This window comes from Chenopodium quinoa, unplaced genomic scaffold, assembly GCF_001683475.1.
Source record: "Chenopodium quinoa cultivar QQ74 unplaced genomic scaffold, ASM168347v1, whole genome shotgun sequence".
In the NCBI taxonomy this organism is placed as follows: Eukaryota; Viridiplantae; Streptophyta; class Magnoliopsida; order Caryophyllales; family Amaranthaceae; genus Chenopodium; species Chenopodium quinoa.
In genome coordinates, this window is record NW_018744100.1 from 647,791 (window position 1) to 664,347 (window position 16,557).

The 16,557-nt window shown below is 34.7% G+C and overlaps 3 protein-coding genes across 4 annotated transcripts; all 3 read right to left on the bottom strand.

Annotated features, from left to right (window-relative positions):
- Positions 1-3,009: 3,009 nt before the first annotated feature.
- Positions 3,010-5,261, bottom strand: LOC110692277 (ribosomal RNA processing protein 1 homolog). Its single transcript, XM_021869277.1, has one exon. It carries the CDS (start codon positions 5,152-5,154, stop codon positions 3,358-3,360), a length of 1,797 nt encoding a protein of 598 aa, XP_021724969.1. The 5' UTR covers positions 5,155-5,261; the 3' UTR covers positions 3,010-3,357.
- Positions 5,262-10,778: 5,517 nt separating this feature from the next.
- On the bottom strand, positions 10,779-11,904 carry LOC110692279 (extracellular ribonuclease-like). The gene is made up of 2 exons (XM_021869280.1): positions 11,660-11,904; positions 10,779-10,901 (listed from the first exon to the last, which is right to left on the bottom strand). Exons 1-2 carry the CDS (start codon positions 11,891-11,893, stop codon positions 10,899-10,901), a joined length of 237 nt encoding a protein of 78 aa, XP_021724972.1. The 5' UTR covers positions 11,894-11,904; the 3' UTR covers positions 10,779-10,898.
- Positions 11,660-15,899, bottom strand: LOC110692278. Of its 2 annotated transcripts, XM_021869279.1 has the most exons (8): positions 15,554-15,897; positions 14,099-14,348; positions 13,962-14,026; positions 13,813-13,877; positions 13,425-13,511; positions 13,217-13,346; positions 12,549-12,654; positions 11,660-11,904 (listed from the first exon to the last, which is right to left on the bottom strand). In XM_021869279.1, the coding sequence occupies exons 1-7, from the start codon at positions 15,676-15,678 to the stop codon at positions 12,627-12,629; spliced, it is 750 nt and encodes a 249-aa protein (XP_021724971.1). In that variant the 5' UTR covers positions 15,679-15,897; the 3' UTR covers positions 11,660-11,904; positions 12,549-12,626. The 2 variants fall into 2 exon arrangements, with proteins under 2 accessions (XP_021724971.1, XP_021724970.1); XM_021869278.1 differs by lacking the exon at positions 11,660-11,904 and having other exon boundaries at positions 12,556-13,346; positions 15,554-15,899.
- Between the last annotated feature and the right edge of the window lie 658 nt (positions 15,900-16,557).

Below are 16,557 nucleotides of genomic sequence, written 5' to 3' on the forward strand. Positions count from 1 at the left end.
AATTATATATTATTTGTCGAATCAAATTTTTGTTCAATTTGTCTTGGGCATATAATTTTACATGTTAATGTAAGGTTGTGTGCAGATTTAAAATCTAACTAAATCGAAACTGATTTTATCAAAATTGTTCCTATTAGTTAATCAAGATCAAATTAGAATTGTTAATTGTAGTCCAAATTTGAATCAAGTTTTTGGGTTTAAACTTGTACAAAAAAATTGTAATTTTTCTTTTCACAAAAATATTTGTAGCATATCAAATATCCTAATCACATTAATTTTAAAAAAATTTCACTACAAAAATTACAAATACATAAGTTTCTATCATAAACCTTCGTTAAATAATTTATTATCTAAAGGACCTTGGGTTACCAATTGAAACAATATTTTTCCAAGTTTTGAACCAAATAAAATTGGAAAACTGACATTAAAGATTCTCAAGAATTGGATGTCCCATCTAAACCCTCTCTTAGTCCAATTATCATTTCTAATTCCTTTTAGAACTGAATTAAATAAACAAACTCTTATCTACAATAATCGTATCTTAAAAAAATATACATTGTGATAAATAAAAACAAAATTACATGCTAAAAATTATTTTAACTTTATATATATACCACTAATAGATAACATGGTCAAAATAATACGGGTAAATGTTGAAAAATTCGAAATGAAACAATTATAGAGTAATAAAATATAATGTGTCGTGTAAGTATTTTACACGTACACATTCTGTGTTTTAGACATTATAAATCACTTTCATAATTTCATATAATACACAAGAACTTATAATGACTCATAGAAAAACTTTTAAATTTGCTCAAATATGAACTAACCGACCCGGTTTGAGACCCGTTTGACTAGTCAACAAGTATTAAAATCTGATTTCTTTGTTGAGCTCACTTAATCCTGTTTTTGAAGCTAATTAAATTAATCAGTTTATGAAAAACTAAAATATGGAATAATGATATGGGTATTAGAAGAATATTGAGGGCAAAAAAGATGGTAGAAGAATAAAACCTTAAGGCTGGTAATGTTGCTGACTTCCGCTTTGTGAGGAGAGAGAATGAGAGGTGGGCGGTGACCGGCCAATTAGAATCAAAGCCCATGAAAGTGACCCTTCATTTCTTAAAATTAAAAACAACAAAAGCCCAAGAAAAAGTGACTTAGTTGTGGGGTATACTCTTTCATTCTTTTGCCCTTTTTTAACACCCTTTTAGCCTTTGGATTAGGCCCCCCCTAATAACACCTTGTTGTACTAATTTATCTCACTTATTACATTAGGCTAGGATTTACAATTTTTTGTAAGGAAAGTGGTAAATAATTAAGTGAATTGAGTTTTTACTAAGTTATATGCACATGGGTTTATGAGTACTACTTTGTATGGGTTGAAACTAAAGGTAGGACTTCCCTTTATTTTACTAAGTATTTGTCCTCTCCTTAAAAAGGGTTTAGAAAAGCCTCTAATAAAGTAATGAATAGAGCTATGCTCTACAAAGATCAAAGAGAATAAGATGTTTAGACCATGAAAATTGAATTATTTTTTTTTTTTTTTTGAAAAATGATTTTGACACTTTTAGTTACAAGTATTGTGTTCTTACAATAATAAGATCAATTTATAGAATGTCAAATCATCACTCACACGGAGTATAATATATTATCCATATTGGGGTAATTTTAGTTTTAGACAAAAGAGATAAATAAAATATTATTAGAAAGATTCAACCGAGTCCCATGTGTGTTGTAGACCAAATACTCCACAAGAGAGTAAAAAAAAAAACAGTCATCATAGAATTTAAAATAGCGGATGCAATTGAAGTCCACGGAAACAATTTTTTTTTTTTTTAAAAATAAAAAAAGGGATGTTTACTATTATTGATTATCAATGTTAATTGAATGTAGAAAGCATTAGACTTTGATTTATAGAAATTTGGTAATTAGAAAAATACAGCGATGACTAAATCACTAAACAAGATGATTCATCCAGCCTTATTTAATTAAGATTGTATCCAATTAATTTCGTTGAATAAGTTGTTAATCTTGTTGCCCACTTTCCAGTCATCACCATGATGCACGATATTGCCATTTTCCCTTGTCTCGGAGATGAAGTAGGAAGTGAGTCGTTTGAATTTTTTTTATTTTTCTAAGTACAGAAATAAAACGTGCGTTTGTGCAACCCCAAAAAAAAAACAAAAACAAACAAGAGATATTTAAGAGGCAAAACTTTACTCATATATTTACAGAGTTATTATGAGGTTAGCAGCTACTATTCTAGAGGGATAGAGAGACTAATACCATAGAAATTGACCGAAGATTTATGAGTAGTTTGACACTTTTGCATTGAAGGTCAAAAGGGCTCACGATTTCAGATAGCACAAGCAAAAGCTCCTGCTAGGATTTGAAGATGGCTAGCTACCATCTTCCCCCGCTAAGCAATGCACAATTGTTTCAGCATTAAGCAGTAGGAAGACTAGGAACGTGAAAAGCTTATGTAACAGGACAATTGATGATTTCGTAAGCCAACAAATGCACTAACAAACTTAAACAGAACAGCAAAACACGAATTGGAGAAGTTGCTGCATTGCTTGCAAACTTTGTAACAAAAGGCAGAGGCACAGAGTGGATCAGTGGACATATGAAGAATACGGAGTACTACACATCCACTGCCCAGATAACAAATACGAAGTATAGGATTCAAGCCCTCATAATATAATCTGCTAAGAAAAGCATGTCGCTTACCCCAATTGAACTGTTAAGGATCCATATTCTGAAACAGCCAAGAGTGTCAATAGCTTCATCTGAGTTTTTTTTACCAAGCAAAGAGATATTCGTTTTGCAAAGAACAGCATTTTTGAGAGGATCTACTTCCTAAATATAACAGCTTCTATTTCTAAGCTAACCACACTTCTTTGGGTTAGACCGTTAGAAAACAAAGTAAACATGTTGCAAATTACAATGTCTTTGAAAAACAAAAACAAAAAAGTTACAAAGTTGTAAAATTGAAGTAGAATCTGGGGAAAAAAATTTTGAATACAAAACTTATGGTTGATTCACCTGAAACTTAGTATCAGTCTGATCAAAGCCGAGTATTTCACATCACAAAATATGTCGCATAAGTATAGGCAAAGAATTAATTCAATAATCTACCTTTCCATATGATCAAACGGCAATCATAGATTCATGGTATTATAGAAAATCCAAATATATAAGCATACTCTCTGTGCCTCATTCATCATTCTACTATCTGGCTCACAACAAGACAGAAATCCACAAAGCACAATACAGTCACCTCATCGATTTCACACCATATAACACGGGGGGCTTCTAACTTCTGCACCCAAATGTAAGACGGAGCAGCATCTAGGCAGACAATGACTTGACCTTCTTCTTCTTAACACGTTTGACTGAGGGGGATATGCTCTTCACCTTCCTAGATTTCTTCAGCGGACTAGGTTTCCTCTTCTTCTTCTTAGCATCTAGAGATGAATCTCTAATGGGTCCCGGGGACACACCCTTCTTAAGGGCACTGCCTCTAGGTGTGGAAGATGGAGGTATCCTTACATTTTGGGGTGGTAACGGATTATGAGGTTTCCAAACGATATTATTCTTCATAGCAAATCTAACTCTCTTTCCACTCTTCTCCTCTGTGTTCAGCATAACTCCCTTTTCAATATCATCATGGCCACCTGTATCGGCATTAGCCACTGACTTTGATCTCTTACGCTTCTTACCAGGCTTGCCACTGACTTGCACAGGTTTCGGAGAATCAAGTGCACTCAATCCATCACCATCCAATCCAGACTCAGCAGCAATCTTCTCAAACTGCTTTTGGAGATTCGACATCATGTCCTCATTTAGTTCTAGTTCTAGTGCATTCCCTCCATCTTCAGCTTTTGCATTCGAACTCTCACTTATGTTAACCATATCAATATCGCCGTTAGAATCATTCCCACTTGCTCCACCTTGATTCTTCTTCTTTTTCTTCTTTGACTTCTTCTCCTCTAGTTCATTCCCTACATCTTTAACTTCCACACTCGAACTCACACTTATGTTAACCATATCAGTATCGCCGTTAGAATCATTCCCACTTGCTCTACCAGGATTAGCAACCTCATTCTTCTTCTTTTTCTTCTTTGACTTCTTCTCTTTGGAAGCTTCTTTCTTAGGCAATTCAACCTCTACAACCCCATTTACATCACCATTGCTAGAAACTAGAACGGGCACCTCACCATCAACCTCAGGAAGCGAAACTTCGATACCCAAAGCCGCCTTCTCCTTCTCCAACTTCGAAAACTCCTCTTGTAAACCAAATATCACCTTCCTATTCCCCTGAAGACAATCGGGAGCCGAACCTAGCTCGTAAAACCTCGTCCCATATCCCATTGCTAAACCAATTGTTCCAAATAAAATCATCTCACCCTTCTCATCAACCTCGGCATCACCCGACTTCTTCGCCACCAACAAACCCTTCCCATTCTTAATCAAATTACCAAAAACATTACTCTTAACTTTACCCACCAACACCTTATTATCACTCTTACTCAAAACCCCAACAAACGGTCGAAACAACAAGTTCAAAACCTCCAAGTTCAATGGCAAAAATGGCTTAATTTCATCACAAAAAACCGAAACAATATGATAAGTAACCCCATTTCCCAACCCATTATCCCCTTTCCCTTCATCATCAACAAAGAAGAACGCCTTCTTCTCCAAAACCCCAACAAATTCCCCCAAAACAGACAAATCCCAGTTCAATTCCTTCAACAAAACAAACAAATTCCTAACAAAAAAACGAATCAAAAGGTAGAATTTGTCTAACCTGAGATGATCAATGCCGGGCCACTCCTTCCGCATAGTAAGCAGGAAGTGAGAGAAGTAAGAGAGAGAAAGCGGGTAAGGGAGTATAGGGAGAAGAGTAGAAAGACGATTGATGAGTTGGGTTTGATTTTCAATCATGTCGCAATGCCACATACAGTAGAAAAGAGCTTTCCAGAGCTTCTTGAATTCATCGTCGGAAACTAGGGTTTGGGAAGAAAGCCAATTGAGAATGGTTTTTAGGGATTTGGATCGAACAGAAGTGTCGCAGGAGGCTAAACCCTTGATTAGGGAGGTAGATAAGGTGGTTTCTGTGAAGGCTAAGGGTTCTTCGGCCGCCATTGATGACGGAGAAAGGGGGAGAGAGAAAGAGGAGGAGGAAGAAGAAGAAGCCGTAGAAATTGGGGGGTTGAGTTTCTTTAGAGAGGAGGGAAAGATGGAGAGTTCGAGTGAGTTCTTTTTAGGGTGGAAACCCTAACACTATCAGACACGGGCTCGGACGCACGGCCGTGTCACGTGTAAATGTTCGGGACTTAGGGTCGGGCCGGTCAAAAAACCTATATTCAGGCTCTGTTCATTAAAGCTACTCTACTCTCTTGAATTTTGTTCTACTCTGTACTCTACTTTGTTGAAATCTGCTCAAAATAACGCCATATTTTTGTTGAGAGTAAAATTAGGCCATGCTATGATGGGTCAGACGGGTTTGTAGACAAAATAGCTTTAAGCTCATTTGGGTTGAAAAAAATATCAATTTGAAACCCGAATACAGGTCACCGATGTTTAGTCGGAAAAAATTGTCTGGAATTGGGGTTGGGTCGGTTAGTATGAATATGTGTGAGTATATCACTAAAACGGTAGAATCTAGGGATGACAAGTGGGTATAATTCTGTGGAGTTTGCACCGTACAAATCACAATTGGAGTGGGTATGGGTATGACGTAGGTGAATAGTGAGTGAGTATGGATATTAAAATGTCATATCCATCAAGGGCAATGGGTAGGTGGTAGATTTGAGATCATTTCCGCCTAATCTGCCTCGTATCCACTCACTCATCAAATCTCCTCCTTGATTTCACAACTATATGCTCCATATATGTACTTTATATATTTTCTAAAATATATACTCTATAGTTCCAAGTAGGTATATGTGGGTAGTAGCTGGATAATAGATGAGCATGTGCGGGTTATACCCAGCTAGTGGAGATTTAAGTGGTGGAGCAGGTGTGGATTTAGATTTATACACACTTGGGCAGGTTTTGGATGTAGAAAACATACACGTTAAATGTACCCGTTATGGGTATTTTCTTAATTATTCCTTTGATTATTTGAATTTGGTGCCAAAATAAATTTTAATTTTTGGCGCCAAAATATAAGTATCTAATTATTCGAACAATTAACTATTTTCATATTTCTAAATTAATTAATAATCTTAATCAGTCCATATTTTATTAATTTCGAAATTTATGTTGTACGTTGTTTTGAACTTAATTATATTATTTTCCGAATTTTATCTTAATTAATAATACTTAACAACCTTAATTATTATCTTATGATTCACAACTAATCTTGGTTTTGATATCATCTAAAATATTTTATATATTTGCATTTTAAAGATGAACTTGATTTAATCAATTATTTTCTTGATTTAATTAAAAAAAAAGAGAGAGAGAGAGAGAGAGATTCTTGTTTTATAAACTTGCTGGCCAAGTGTTTAGGTATGATGGCATTGTTTTTCTTCACTTTTAAGTAGTTAATTTCTTTTAATTATCTTGATCTCAATCCTTACTCCTCCAACCAAATCAACATTAATCTTATTTTTTCTCTCATCTTTTTCATTTGATTTCCCACATAAATTAACCTAGACCAAATTGCATTCCAATTCATTTAACTAAGCTAAACTTATCTTGTTTTCATACTAATCCCACACTCTCTTGAACTCTATCTTCCTACCCTTAATCACCTATAAATAGACTCTTAGTTCCTCCCATTTACTCACACCAAAAACAAGAAAATTTCCCTCTACACTCTTAAGAACTCACAACCTCTTCTTCCTCTATTTCTTTCTTGTTATCTTGCTTAAACAAACACCGCAAACGCACTGCTCAACCGTTGCCGCCACCAACCCCAACCTCTTTGCCGCATTGCTACTACTCCGTCCTGCCACTTGTTGCGGCTGTAGCTTGCTGCCAACTGGGTGCATAGCACCTCCCTCCTTTACTATCGCAAGAACAAAATAAATATAACTTTCTTTCCTCTTACTCCTTATGATCATCATGATTATTACTACTACGGCACTAATGTTATTATTTTGATACTAATGTTACAATTTAGATACTAAAATTACTATTTTAATACTAACATGAATTATTGTATAAAAATAATTAAAGTTTTGATTTGATAAGGTTAATAGTTTCTGTAGTTCATGCACAAGTAGAGTAGTGTATATAATTTTGGGATTATTTGTTAACCTAATATTAATTAAGGCAAATTTTAAATTGTAGGAGGATGCTCTCGATCGTGATCAAGTGTAGTCGTACCTTTGTTTTCCGTGATCAGGTACGTATAGGTGACTAGGACTTTGATACAAGTTTTGAATGCATGTTTTGGTGAATGTTTAAATTAAAGATTGTTTGAATTACGTATGGAAGATTTGAAATGATGATTTTAATGATGTGTTAAAATATAATTTTATGATCTAAAGGTTTGATTTTTAAAGTGTTGATTAATTTAATAAAAGTTGTTTATAAATCACTTGATTACAAGTTATTGAATTAAAGGAATTAATTTAAAGATTGCAGCTCATTATGGGCCTGAATATTTAATATTTATTGTCCCTCTACTCGGGACTGGTTAAGTAAGACCATGAACTTTGTATGATCTGGTCTTTCCTCGAGTATAATTTGACTTGGTTGGGGGGTGTGCACACTTAGGTGAGAAAAATTAATTGTGGAAATATGTCTAAATTTGAAAAGTCTAATTTTGAAAAGTGATGAATTTTGAGAAGTCATATTTTAGTATGTTTAACTTAAAGTAATTATTTCTAAAGCATGTTTGCCTAATAAAAGTATTTACATGCCCCGCACTTATATGTACTTAGCGATTTTGCTAATCCGTTCTCCTTTTTATTTTGGTTCGCCCTGTTTACCATTATAGGTAAGCAGTTTTGATTTCAGGTGTGGAGTTCATCGTGCGCATACTCGAGTCGGGATTGGGATCACCTAGTTAGGAATTTATTTATTCATGAGCCAGACAAGTTTTTATTTGGAATATTTTTCAAACAATATTTATCTTATGGTTATTATAGTTATTAATAAAAGTCGTTATTTTCCGCTGCCATTTTTTTTTGTTAGTTAAGAAAGCCTTACATTTTCACGTGGCGGTAATACGCACAAGTCTATCTCTACGATATTTTATACATATTATTCTAGTATTTCCGTAGAGGAAGATTTGGGGTTGAAAGGATCACAATGGTAATTGAATGAACACAATAATACTCTAGAAGGGGGGGTTGAATAGAGAATGAGTGTTTTTCGCAAAACTGAAAATGTCAAGGTCTTGAAATTAATTTCTAGGCGGAATAAACTAATTTCAGACTTAAAGTCAAGGCTTTGAAAACAATTGATACAGAGAAGCTGATTGCTAATCAGAATGTTAGATGCGTTTGTTTGAATTTAGCAAATGATCAGTTTAAGCAACACAAAAATAAGTGCAAGAACAGAAAGTAAAGCACACAAGGAAATTGTTACAAAGTTCAGCACAAAGGCCTACGTCTCCGTCTAGGGTTGTCCAACCCGTAGGATTTTAAACCAACTTTTATTTCTTCCCTTAGAGTTCTAAAGCACCCTAGAAGATCTCACTATCTTCTCTCCACATCACCCCAGCTACACCATAGACACTCAATTCCCAAAAATAAAAGCTAACTCACTTTTACTATACTTTGAGTATTATAAATTTACTCTAAGTATATCACTCTTTTGATATATACTTTTTCCACTCTTAGATACACTTTTCTTTTCTCTCAATCTAATCACACAATAAGGTATTAAAGAACTTAGAGAGAAAATATTTAACACTCTTGCTATAGTGTATGAAGCTTGATAATTCTTGAGTGTTCTTGTTCTGAATATTTCGGTTGATTTATTTCCAGCAAGTCTTCACGCTATTTATAAGGCTTTAGGGCTGATTTCAAACGATGTAGAGCTGTTTCAAAACGTTTGAAAAACTTCAACAGAATTCCTGTAAAACAGCTCCTTCAAAATAGCAGCTTTCAAAATTCAAACGTTGGATTCATCTTGTTGTTTTGTTTCAACGTTCATCTTTGAATAAAACATCAGCCTTACCCTGTGCAACAATAAAACTAACAATATCCTTGAAACTAGGTTAGGTAGCACAAGATATAATTATTCAAAAATAATCTGAAAAATTAAATAGTAGTTATAAAGAGATAAATAATATGACTAAGAAATATATTTATCTTTAACAAACTTAATCATAGCATATGGATAAAAATATAAGTGAAGTCAGAAACTTATCTTTATAAAGACTTCTAACAAAATATGAAGAGACAAAATAAACCATCATACATGAGCAAATTACGCTGGACTCCAAATACATGTGGACTCTTTTGACTTCCATCACACAAACATAAATGTAAAGCATATAATCTAATTAGCAGATCAAGGTGGAGTCATCAGGGGTGCTACACATAGGTGGTAGGTATAGAAATTGTAGGTGGTTGTAGATATGGAGGAAGAGGTATCCACATCTACACCGCCCACTTGCCATCCATAGTCACTACTTTGATATGGCTCCAAAGGAATGCTAGTTAGGTAGCTAGATGTCGGAAGTAGCGTTTAAAGGGTTGGTTAAGATGACATTGGGTTGTGATAGACCCGAGTGTCAAAGAGTTGGTTAAGCTCAGGTAGGTGGCGCGCCAATGTGTGTGCTCATCGTGTTGAGTTTTATTATGCTTATGCTCATAGAATTTCGCAAGTGACCTTGAATTCTTAATGATTAAATGGCCTTCTATTAGTTTTTATGGGCCTTCCTACTTCACAAGTTTGATTGGGCTGCTTCAGCTAAACCCCAATATATTTTTGTGTGTTTAACACTTCATTTGTGTACCTCATATGACCTTCACCTTCCAAGCTGATGTTCCTGCCGTATACACAATACATTAGTGGAGTAGTGAGGTGTTGTCGCTGCCCCTTCATCGCCGCCATCATTGACATCGTTGTTCCCACCGAGGGAGGAGATTGAGGTTTTGGTTAGAGTTGCACTGGTGAAATAGACCTTCAAAAGTTTATGTTTCAACATGGACCATTATAGATTACAGGAAATGATGAGAGATTTCTTATGGTTTCATTAAACTCATGGGTTTCATCATTACAACTTCATAAGTAATACAACTATACAAATACGTAGTAGTTTGCATCATTCGAATTTAAAGTGAAGCATTTTCAGCTTTGATTATAAGTAACATGTTACGCCACTAAATAAATTAAGCTTATGATGACCCTCGTTTGTTTTATAAGTAATCTACTATGTTTAAATGCCAATTTCAACCATGATCAGTGCCATGCTTGTATTCTTTCTAAACTAATCATCAAAAGGGAGTGCATCTTCAAAATTCGGCACCCTCTGAACTCCAACTGACATAACACCAATTACAGATATATAACTCACAGAATCATAATGATCAAATACAAGCATAAGTTGGTCGACTGATGGTGAAAAAACAGCCTAAGGCAATTTTTTGGGTATAATTTGGACAATCCTAAACAAATTTCAAAGACGGATGCCATACAAATCTGCAACCTTACTGAAATTGGATACGAAGTATATAAGTTGCTGCTCAAGCACAGGATGAGAGTTCTGGCTCTCAGCTGCTCAACATCTTCTGAAATTCTGACATGAGCGCGGTTGACAGATGATAGAATAACACCTTTCATCAGCAGAGCACAAGGAGATTTTGATACAAATTGTCATCGCTTCCATAATCTAGGCATAGCTCTACACACGAACTCTGGATTTCCATCTTGATAATGCTCGTAAACGTAATCAGAACTTCAAAGGACAAGTAAATTTTTTACTGCATAGTAGGCAATCCTAATTAGTAAAGAATTAAGTTTGGCCACACTTCACTTTTGGAGGCTGGAAAGAATGATTATGTCTCATATATGTAATATTATACTATTTAAGTTTTCAGTATCAAACTATAACACAAACTACGATGTAACAATGTCTACAACTTTATTCGAGTGTTTGGCGCTGCTTGCACTCAGAAACCAAGCCAAGCTGAGGTGAGAAATAGTGTAGGAAACTACATCAATGAATTGTATAGCTTACTAAAGGGGTTTCTTAGTTACTAGTATTAATTTTCTTGCATGTGAGTACATAAGAAACTGACCCCAACATTAAGAATAGAACCTACCAAGAAGATAGAGATAAAAATCATTGATAAATCATAAAGCTTCTAAGAAGATTATAGTAAATATCACTACATGTGTGTTGACATGTATGCTGGACTATTCTATGATCTTGCAGCAAGAGGCATATGGGCCAATATGGCTCCCTATTCCTACTGTGAGAACAGAATTGTCAGAAGTGAATTATTCAAAATCAAGCGATACCTGATATGGAGTATATGAATACAGTAATACGCTGTTAAATTAATCAAGAGAGGACATAAGGATATATAAAAGAAATCATCAAGGATAAGAGGTGAATGGGAAAAAAAATATCTAATATATTTCCTTGTTGCACTCGTACTGTCGTACAGCCGAGATTTCAGATTTGACTATTGTTGGCTATTTGTAAAAGCAACACAGCGATATCAGTATTACATACCTCACGTTTTTCAGACTCCTTATTCTGGATGATTGACAACAGCTTCAAGGTGCTAGAAGACTTTTGATGATTTGAAACGACATGTTTCCATATCAGATTGGCATACTCTGGATGATCTACAAATGGGTTTCGATTGTGTTGGTAAAGCCTGCATACTCTTTCATTTCTCTGCTTTTCCTCTTGGGATGGAGGATCAAACTCATTCCATTTCAACAAAACAGAGAGAAGTCCCATCTTTTTCTTCACTGCAAAGAGTCAACAAGGCAAACTAGTCAAAAGCTTCAGTAACTCCTACGATCATATCATAGAATGCAGACTTAATATAGTTTCAAGTTCATATTCTGAACATCTACTTACAAAAATTCCCAGCAGTTATCTCTATAAGTCATCTAATGAATTATTTCATGGACAATTCAGAAGAAAAAAAAAATGTATAGTAGGAATAGTTGTCCTAGTAGTTTGGTGGGTTACAATTATACGGAAAATAATCAAGTAAACGTTGTATGATCAAGTCTATAATCAAATTTGGAATTCTATTTTCTAAACCATTACGAGCATCATAGTTTAGCTCCAAGGAGCTTGTCTAGCAAAGCCCACTATCCCTACTTCTGAATTCTGATAAAAGTATTGAAATCCAAGTCCTTCAGAGGTACCCACAACAAAATATTAAGTGCAGAATAGTATGTTTCATGTTGAAGGATGTTACACAAGGTAACCAAAACCATAGACCAACAAATAGCATTTCAGTAAGACAGTGAGAAGAGTTTTCCAAGAGTTGTATGTGTCAGTTAAAAGAAGCCTTTGGGGAAGGTATTACTGCCTCCTCAGACAATTTCATTTCTTGCAGAATTCTATCTACAGTAACTTTTTTGCTCAACTTTCAACCTACCCATGCTTGGAGAGTCTGACAGGCGAAGAACAGGACCTTCACCAGGTTGATGAAACCCATAGCGAATAGCCATGTACATCACTGCTCGTGCAACATCTCCTCTAACCTGGAGGCATTGAAGAAAACCAGAAATACATCAACTTACCTACTTCCTCCGTTCTTTTTTTATTGCACCATGAGGCATTTCACGCTTGCCAATGCATTACTTTAACTGTTAATATCTTCTATTATACTTTTGTAAAAATTATAAAAATTTGATATTTGAAAAGAAGATTTCGAGACGAATCTAAGTAGATCTCTCATGACTATATTTTTCCTAATGGATAAATCACAAATGATGGTCAAAGAACATTAAATGAATAGTGTCAAAGTCCAAATGGTGCAATAAAATAAAAACGGAGGAAGTATAATTCTTTATTTTTGCAACACTAACAATTACCCTGTATGAATTGATGACATAACCTTAAGAAAAGTGAAACTAATAGCAGTAAACATGTTCTCAGATATAAAAAAAAAAAAAAAAACTACTATAAAAAGTCTACATTGTTAAAACAACTTGTGATCTTTGCCTTATTTCCCCGTTGTTTGAAATTATTGCTGACACTGTTTACTGTGACTAAAACAGGAGCAACAGCTCCAAAATCCCTATAGAACGTACAGGCACGTACCGTAGAGGGGGTGCCCATATCTTCATATCTGTTTCTGTGTCAGAAGCAGCTTCCTTATTTGCAGGCTTCATACAGTGAGTTAACCCAACTTGGCATTCTCCAAAATACTTATTCCCCCTTGATGAATTCACTGGAAAAATTTAAAACCTCAATCAATTAAATAAGTATTGCCTCACTAGCATAAAAGAATGAGATTAGAACTTCTTACCATTTGCATCTGCTGGACGAATGTTATGCAAATCAGTTAAAGATGGACTACGCATTAGCCCATAAGAATGAGGCCAGAGATGTTCTCCTAAATAAGCACCAGACAGACTAAATGTCAAAAGCAATCAAATAACATGGGAGATTGCATTAAACCACGGTGGGGAAATAAAATGTTAGTGTCATGTGCTTAGGCCAGCGTAATGCAATGGATATACTAGAGAAACATGTGCATCTAAAATATGGGGTAGAAAATGTTACAAATTCAATAATTATACTTCAAGTGCACAGAGCAGCGGCAGATGATATAATTTAACATTTGACAATTTATTAAGCACGATGGGTTACAAAGAAGCAAAAGCTGCACCAAAAGAGCCAGGGGAATCGCTCACTGTTCCAGCCTTCAAGTTTTCCAGCTAAACGCTTTGGCGCAACTCTGGACGAGTAGATTTCAACTCTGTATAGAAAAAGTCAGCAATAACTTCAAAAATTGTACATTTCAACTATATAACATTCAGAAAAATACTGATAAGGAACTTACATCCCAGATGATGCCTCTGGCTTATCAATATCAGCAGCGTCAAGAATCTTAAGAGCATCCCATACCTAATTTAAGGCTGATAATCTTCAGTTCCGCAGATATTCATATAAAAACAAACAGCATAGACACATAACCACCTCTTTATACGACAATGAGTGATGCCCTGCTATGATGGAGTTCAGTTTTCTGCTTAAGGCTTTACCTTTCAGATGGTCGATGCTAGAGTAATAAGTTTTAACATCTTCACAAGCGTACCTAACCAGATATGGTGAATGGTCTTGGGCATTAACTTCCGGGGTAAGGGAAAGCAAGTATATGGTGATAATACAGGAAGCCAATCTCGGCATATTGTCATGGATGCAAGAAAATGTCCACTTCAAAAACACCCTGAAGATAATAATAATTATATTTTTAAATTGATAACATACCATGTTCTCCATCAACGACTAATACAACATCATGAATCCAGTACCATTTTACATTTCAATAAAGCACAATTCAGTTCAGAATTACATTTGGCAAATCACTCTAATAACTTGTTAAACTTTGATTTTTCAACGGCAACCAATGCATACAACATCAAGAGTCCAATCCCATTTTAACATTTCAATAAAGCACAACTCTATAATTACATTAGGCAAATCTTTATAAAGTCTCATAACTTGTTAAGCTTTGAAATCCCCACTTGCACAAAGCTCCTCGCATTCCGGATTAGCGAAAAGCTCTAACCTTGATCAATCAAACCAAATCACATTCCGAATTTCACATGTGTTCAATGTATTTTATCACACTAACTTCTAAGAGCCTGTTCCGATTTATTGAAAACAACTGAACTGAACTGATTGTGGCTGAACTGAACTGAACTGAAACGAATTGTTTATGAGAGAAGGAAATTAGGAACTGAACTGAAGTGATTGGAGCTGAGCTGAGCTAAGCTGAGCTGAAGTGAGCTGAAATTAAGTTGAATAGAACAAGCCCTAACTTAGGTTCAAAGGATCAATTATCATTGCTACCACCTATACCTCAAAAACCTACATGTACAAGATGCTCATTCCATACCCTAAGCTGTCCTTTCGACGAAATCCATACAATATAGTTATCAATTCCATACCCTATAATGGAGGTTCTTTACTGCCCATTAAACAGCTGATTGCACACTTTCTTCATACAACTTTTAGGGCAGAATTAATCTCAATATCAGCCTCTTCTTTTTAGTAATTAAAACTTAAAATTCCAAAAGCTGTTGTCACATATCAACTTACAGGACAAAATCCCTTAAATCCTGAATTTTATGACCCACCATTTAGGCATTTACGCTAAAATTTCTTAAAAATATACTAATAATACTTCTAAAAATAATTGCTTTACGATAAAATTGATAATTAATATACTAATAATACTTCTAAAAATAATTGCTTTATGATAAAATTGATAATTCTATTATAATCTTCAAACATCAATTAGTGGGTAATCGGAAATGTGTTGGATTGATACAATTATATATTCATAGTGTATAAAACTATAATCATTGACAAAAAAGAGAAAGTAAAATAAAATAAAACAATTGATTGCATAAAAAGATTACAGCTAACCTGGGTTTGGGATTGAATTTGAAATTGGTGGAATAAAAACTGAAAATTCTGCAATTTCTAAATTTTATTTGCTGAAAATGGGTTGTTTTGCATCTGGGAAAGGTTAAGAGTGGGGTACTAAGCATTCTTCAATCTTCAGTTATCTATCGTTTTTGTTGCAATTTTTGCAAAAAAGGAAAGGGATAACGGTTGGTTTCATTACTCTACCCGCTAGTTAACAAACTTTAATTTGACATACTCGTAGTTATGAATTCATGATCAAATATATCAAATACGAAGTATACAATAGTCATATGAGACTTTATTAAAATTATAATATTAACTTTTTTACATACCTTTTTTTTTTTTTTTTTTTAATTACGATAAGGGAAGGACCCTGATCGAACCTTAATCCTCACGGTTATTTTAGTCCGATATTAGCAGGTCAGACACTTTGAGAGTAAGGGGGAAAGGTAAGGGATCCCCACCCTCAAAGTACCTCTTGTGGAACTTGAACCCTCAACCTCAAGATTGAAAGGTATAATATTTTCCACTAGACCTAGCTTAGCTTGGTACAAAATGCAACATACTTGTGATAACTATATTTGCTTGAAAAACTTACATGTATTTATTATACTATTATGTTCTAGATTTTAAACTTCTCACAAGTGATATCTTGAATACTTCATTCAAAGTTTAACTTGGCTTTTGCATGATTTTCAGTGTGCATCTTTGACCATTAATATCTTTAATTGTGTATAGGTGAAAATTATATTGGGCTAAAATTCAAAATATTAGATCCGAACTACCAAGATAATCCCATCTTGCCACAAGAAGGTTTCCGTGTTACCTACCCTCCTAACAACAAAATAACGTACACATCAAAATCAAGGGCTAAATTTCCTATATCTATCATCACAGATTCATAGATTAGCCAGAGAGGAGAGGAACAAACCCTGCGTGTTCTTATCAACCTTACGAGCCACATTAATCAAATCTCCTTCAATCCAAATTTTAAATTCTTG